A 7,115-nucleotide genomic window follows, 5' to 3' on the forward strand; every position below is an offset into this window, starting at 1 on the left:
TCATGTTCACACAGCGCACACCTCTGGACACCCGATTTCTCTCAACTTGGGGACATGAGAGGTGTCAGTCATTAAATAGGAAAACAAAATAACTTGTGTTACATATTTGTGTTACTTATTTGAAGTAATATTTTGATGTAAATTTAAAAGTAATGGACTACTTTACTAGTTACTTGACAAAAGTAATCTGATTACGTAACTCGCATTACTTGTAATGCGTTACCCCCAACACTGATAATAATAAGAAATGTTTCTTGAGCATCAAATTAGCATATTAGAATGATTTCTGAAAGAATGTATATTCCATTCAGAACATGGCAAAACATCAGCCATAGTGGAATCATTTTGGCAAATAGACAAATCAATGCAATATCCCACATATGAATTGAGTTTGATTGGTTTTCTGCAGGTGATCAAGTCCGTAGAGGAGGGTTACCGACTCCCGGCCCCCATGGGCTGCCCCGGTGCCCTCCACACCCTAATGCTGGACTGCTGGCAGAAAGACCGCAATGAAAGACCCAGATTCTGCCAGATCGTCACGGTCCTGGACAAGCTGATCCGGAACCCCGAGAACCTCAAGTCAATGGACACATTGTGCAGGTGAGCACCGGCAATCGATACGCCACCTGACAAATGCACTTTGTCGGTGTCAGATATGATCTGTATTAAAAGTCGCACAAAGTTGATGAGAAAGTTTCGTCTGAGTGGCTGGGAATACGACTGGCCGCTTTAAGACGCGAGTGTACGTTTTCCAATAAGCTCATCTCAAATAGATGTGTTCGCTGTTAAATAAAAGACCTCTGTGCTATATTGACATTGATCTGCCGTGAACCAAAAAAGAACGCTTCTGCTTTCACAATTGGACTTGTATAAATTGCTCAGCTTGGAGCGCAAGTCCTGTCAAGTTGCCGGTGCATATCCAGATGCGCAGGGAGCACTGATGGGAAGAAATAGGGATTTCATCCATGTATTAATCTACCCAAACCGGCCAGATCTACAGCCCCCCCACACACACCTTCTCTATCATTTTAACTCGTATTGATTTTCTGCCCTCGCTCGCCACATTTCAAAGGTACATCTTGTACGCACCTCCTCACTCCCCCTGCTCTCATTTCAGACTAAACAGTCCTTTGATGAACAGAAGCATTCCTGATTTCACCAGCTGCAGATCGGTGGACGAGTGGTTGGACACCATTAAAATGGGCCGTTATAAGGACCACTTTGCCGCAGGAGGGTATCTGACTCTAGGACATGTGATGAGCATGAAACAACAGTGAGTTGATTGAGTTCTCACTCCGTAACACGATGGAGTGCTTGAGACTGCTAATGCAGAAATGAAGCCTTTTAGATGCGTCATCTCACCATCGCAGGGTTCCAGCTGGATATGTGAATCTAAGCGCTGAGGTAGATGAAGGACAGATTAAAGGTGTCCTATGGCTTTAAGCCTTTGATTGATCGTCACCTCCTCAAGTCAGATGATCAATGACCATTAGATGCAGTTTTGTGGTGTGTCAGGACTGTACGGTCAATGCCATTCCTATTGGTCCAATTTTAGTGGATTTGTAGACATTGCAGCAAATCAATCTCTGATTTTTGAAAAACTGGGAACTAGCTTGGATAGATAGACCAGCTTTAACAATTGATTTCATGGGTTTACTTGAGACACATTCTCAAACCTCTGCTCTCAAAATCTTCAGATGTTTGAAAGTTTAGATAACCCAAAAATGAAAATTTACCAAACCCAGATGACTTCATTTCTTCTGATTTTTGCACTATATTATTTTAATATATTCTATATTAAGTCTTCTGAAGCCTTTATGCGAGGAACAAAGTGAAATGAAAAATGTTTTCATTAATTGAGATAAAGTTGAAATTAGATCAAATATAAATATTAGATATAAAACATAAACTTAAAAAAAAAACTTGAAAATCACAGATATTGCCTTGGCAACTACCTGAAATGAAATATGTACAAGTTGAAGTACTAAAATACAAAGACTGAAATAAAAATTAATTATTTAAAGCTAAGTAGAAATAGTAAAAAAAATAAAATAAAAGTATTAGTAAATTATAAAACCCCTAAAGCAGGGCTTGTCAACTAGCGGCCCACGGGCCAAATCCGGCCCGCCAATCATCTTCATCCGGCCCGCGGCACCTCAATCTCCCTCCTCCTCTTTTCCTGGCGGTGCAGCTAAATTTGGTTAGATACGTGGCCGCAGTGTATGTTCCGTATTTCTGTCGACTAAACCAGCGATACCAGTCATTCATGAATTAATCATTCTTTTGTCTTGATTCTTTCTTTCCCGTGAATTGGCCAAACGTGCTTGCAAATGTTCTGAAACGATTTGAATTCGTTTGGACCGCTCTGTCACTGAATCATCTGAAGTTGTTTCTCGGTCAGTAACAACAAATACAGAAAAATAACGCTGTTTCAGGTGTTTCACTAGTTCACTTTGAACTACGCAGCACGGCCCAGTGGATAACGGAACGAAAGCTTAAAGGAGCTGCGTTATTCCCGGTCCTGGATACCGTTATTAAACAGCGTTGCGACATCTAGTGAGAAGTGTTTCAATTCAACACACACCTCTCAGTTACAAACTACAAATCACTTGATGATTAAACTAGTTTTAAATCGGATGAAACAGCCTCAACATTCCCATCAAGACTGATGAGGAAAACAAGAGAAATGTGCCATGAATGAAGATAGAAGACTTTTAAATCTCAAAATCACCACCCTTACAAACATTTACCATGAATGAACTGTAGTAAATTACCATGGTTTGTAGAAATGTGGAATATTTATATTGAAAACTGTTATAGCCATTTATATTGCAATATATTTATTAGGTGGGTAGGGGAATTTATAATTCATGTCTTTGTGAAGGTGTAGTTTTTACATGTGTTTAGGTGTTTTTTTTATAGGCCTATATAACATATCATAATATAATATCATTTGACAGTGGTAGTGAGTAGCCATGTATGGTTTTACCTGTGGTTACAAAGTCTCACTGTGAGAATATTTTCATTTAAACCTAATAATTAATAAAATCATTTTTACCAATAAGTCCCCCCCAATAAGTATGATTTCATAATCCGGACCTCGAATGAAACTACTTAAAGAGCCCTGCCCTAAAGAGACATGGTTAAGGAAAAAAATATGAGATAGAGAACGAATGTAAAGTTTCTTGGTGAGACGGAAATGTTTTTGCGAGGGAACGCAAAATTTCTCTGGGGAACGCAAAAGTTTTTGCGATGGATATCAACGTTTCTCTGGGGAACGAAAAGTTTCTCTGCGGTACACAAATGTTTTTGCGAGGGATCTCCAAGTTTCTCTGGGGAACGCAAACGTTTTTGCGAGGGAACGCAAACTTTCTCTGCGGAATGCAAACGTTTTTGCGAGGAGACGCAAAGTTTCTCAGCGGAACGCAAAAGTTTTTGCGAGGAATCTCCAAGTTTCTCTGGGGAACGCAAACGTTTTTGCTAGGGAATGCAAACTTTCTCTGTGGAATGCAAACGTTTTTGCGAGGAGACGCAAAGTTTCTCAGCGGAACGCAAAAGTTTTTACGAGGGATCTCCAAGTTTCTCTGGGGAACGGAAAGTTTCTCTGGGGAACGCAAATGTTTTTGCGAGGGAATGCAAACTTTCTCTGCGGAATGCAAACGTTTTTGCGAGGGATCTCCAAGTTTCTCTGGGTAACGCAAACATTTTCGCGGGGAGACGCAAACTTTCTCAGCGGAACGCAAAAGTTTTTGCGAGGGATCTCCAAGTTTCTCTGGGGAATGCAAACGTTTTTGTGAGGGAACGCAAAAGCATTGACTTATTATTTTTCCTCCCATCTCATATTTTTTCCACCACCATGTCCCTTTAGGGGCTCCATAATAAATACTATAATAGTATAAAAATAATACTAAAATAACACTGATTATTAATTCACTGAAAGCAGTTCTGTGGTCTTTTATGGCTATTTTGTCCATATTTTCTCCACATTTCCATTTACTCCTCAATGGGTGGGTCAGTGCTTTCCCTGTTGGTCAATTTTGGACCAAACTCACAGTTTTCAACTAAATGGCAACTACCTTTCTGGAAATCATATTATTAGAACCCCCTTTATTAGATGTGGTAATGAAATCAGCCATAATGTCTTCAAGGTTTTTGTGTGAGGAAAAAAAAACATTTTTCCCCGACCAACTGCAGCCGTGCTGGTTGCAAATCATTTGTTTGTTTCAGATGTTTGTAATGAATCTTTTAACATAAAAAGCCCATAATTAGAGCTGCACAATTAGTTGTATGATTAATCATGTTTATGGTTACAATTGCCATGATTAACTAATCTTGGAAAGGGTCAATTACAGCAATAGAAAGGTTTCTGTATAAATGTTTGTGAGCATTGTAGGCAATAGCAGACAAATCTGCCTTAAAGTTAATCTGAGGTCACATAAATAAAGGGTGACTTTTAATGTTAAAGCTTGTTTTGGATGCTTACATTTATAATACATTACATTAATAATTGATCATAATTGCTGAGCACTTCTCATAATCTTCAGTTAATCACATTTCTTTTCCCACTTCCATCTCAGTGACATCCAGAGGTTGGGAGTCACATTAATGGGCCATCAGAAGAAGATCATGACCAGCGTCCAGGTGATGAGAGCCCAAGTACTGAACCAGAGTGTTCCATCAGTGCACATATAATCACGGACCTCATCAGAATGCAAGTACATATTGATCTGATCTGTGTTTGGGTCTTGTGTATGAACTTCAAAAGACTGTCCGTTCCTTAACGAAAGCTGATGTGGATTATTACCGGGATAAGGATGGAGTTTTTCTTCTTCAGCGGGACATTCTGCAATTATCCCTTGTCTCTTTTACTTCCTTTTGTAAATGTTTGGACTGCCTTAAATGACACATAATTTAAATATTGTTGTACATGGATAAAGATTTTATGAGTAATAGAGTCATGAATATGTGAAAAGTGGACCTAATAATGAATATTAAAAAGGTGGAAATGAATATGCATAGTTTTGCCACACCCACCACAGCACCACAACAATGGCATGGATGAAACTACGAGTGCCTCAAGTGCTGAAACATGACACTGAATAAAAGACGAAAACAGTGCGACGTCACGGGAGAATAAGAGTTAAGCTACAAGCATATAATCTATGATGAACGAGACCCTCAAGAGGAAACAGTTGGGCTCCTGACAAAAGCTGCGGAGCGCAAAAGAATACAGACAAACGCTGAATTAGTCTCTGCTTTGTCTCTGTGGTCGTAAAAAGGGAAAAAGGCAATTATGTATGTCATGTGTTTGATTAAACACTCTGAAACTCAGCCTGCTGTTATTTATTGCGTGCAGAAGAGCGCCGGATCCCTCTGGAAATGGGAGGAATAAATATGTGTAAATGTTGGTCTGCGGAAAACAGAAATACTTTTAACTTACATTCCGCTGGAAATCTGTCTGAAATGGAATCTCTATCTTTCTCTTACAACTGGATTCAGAGTTCAGGCCAGTTTTAAAATATTTATTCTTTCTTACCTTGAGAAAATCGAGTGTTCTCAGAGTTTAAGCTGTTTAAAATCATTCATTTTACTAAAACTAACAGATACAATTATGAGATAAAAGGGAAATCGCACATAATTGTGTGCATCTTGTAATGGTGAGACTGACTACTTTAAAGTCAACATGAAATCAAAACTGACCCTGTTTACTTTACTAGATGTTCCTGGTCTTATTATGAATGATTAATCTGTGCATGTTGTTCTAAAAGGAAAAAATGTTTCATAGTTTTCATCAAAATATTCTCTGCCTTTTTTGCCAGCTGAAAGGACGTTCCCCTCCAAACACTTTTCACGTTCCTATCAAGTCCCGCCATACATTATATCTCCTTGTTGGATATTGTTTTCACAGAAGTAAAATGGGTTTTGAATGCCATTTCATGTTGACTTTACAAAAACACTGGACCTCATTTAATTTTTGAAAACAGGGTATTATCTGTATGTTCATCCTATTATTTATTAAATTATAATGATTCTGTTTTAATTATTAAATTACCTAATTGTGCATTTGTTTGTAAGACAAAGATTAATGGAGATACCTTACCATGAATCATATATGTAAATATGAATAAAATAAAGTTTTTTTTCGCTCTGTCTCTTTCTGATTCTTTGTGATCCATCAATCCATCCATCCATCCATCCATCCATCCATCCATGGCTTGCTTGCTGAAGATATTTTAAGACCATTAAGTTTTTTTCCCCCTCATTTTGACATTATGAAAATGAAACACATTTTTACTGTCAAATTCATTTATTTTACCTTGTATTTTCCTTTAAAAAATGTCTCATTATGGTAAATCAGTCAATAACAATCCATAATAAAAATGCTGTCTGCACAATTTAAATTCATAACAACAAATACCAATTGAAATAATTTCTTTTTACACTGCAAAAATTAGATTTTTGTAAGTATACATCATGGCATTATTTTTATTTATTTATGGGTCATTAACGAATAAAGATTTTTAAAAGTGTAAATAAAAAAACAATGGAGATATAATTAATTTTGAGATTATTTGGTTTTTATAATCAATTAACACTGCTTTTGTCATTTTTTACAAGATGGACAAAATTTGTCACCAAAAAAGTCATTCGGTTTAACCAAAATTTTGGTTTTACCGAATGACGATATTTTCAAACAATGCTAACAGGCTGATATCTAGCTAGCTAGCTAGCAAACGGACAATTAAACATTTTATATTTAGTACAAGTTTTTAAAATATTACATTTTCCATGTTTTATAGCGGTTGTACCGAATTATCTGATGTTTCAGGACGTGCGTATGAGCGAGTGAAAACATGAATTTTTCAAATAGTTAAAAGAGAGTTAGTTACTTTGCTTCATGACCATGTGGTCCTTTGCAGGTGTCTGAATGATGTCTCATCCTGTCACATGATACTGACCGGATGACTTGATCCAAAATGGTCCCTTTATATTGGTTACTCCGAATGACATCAATGAAATTAATTTTTCCGGACATTCTTTCTCATAACAAAGCAACAACTTTGACACATAATTTTAATACCATTTTGCACTCTGTTGATATATGATGTTATAAA

At 37.3% G+C, this 7,115-nt stretch overlaps 1 protein-coding gene across 5 annotated transcripts in view; it reads left to right on the plus strand.

Moving 5' to 3' along the window:
* epha8 (eph receptor A8) overlaps positions 1-6,144 on the plus strand; it is a 95,834-nt gene extending 89,690 nt beyond the window's left edge. For 4 of the 5 annotated variants that reach the window (XM_051913158.1, XM_051913157.1, XM_051913159.1 and 1 more), the window contains 3 exons: positions 410-600; positions 1,118-1,273; positions 4,578-6,144. In XM_051913158.1, the coding sequence (XP_051769118.1) occupies positions 410-600; positions 1,118-1,273; positions 4,578-4,692 (462 nt within the window). In that variant the 3' untranslated portion in view covers positions 4,693-6,144. The remainder of the gene's footprint in view (positions 1-409; positions 601-1,117; positions 1,274-4,577) is intronic. The other variant, XM_051913161.1, reaches the window with a different exon arrangement.
* Positions 6,145-7,115: the final 971 nt, after the last annotated feature.

The sequence above is a fragment of the Ctenopharyngodon idella genome, chromosome 11 (genome assembly GCF_019924925.1).
Source record: "Ctenopharyngodon idella isolate HZGC_01 chromosome 11, HZGC01, whole genome shotgun sequence".
Classification (NCBI taxonomy): domain Eukaryota; kingdom Metazoa; phylum Chordata; class Actinopteri; order Cypriniformes; family Xenocyprididae; genus Ctenopharyngodon; species Ctenopharyngodon idella.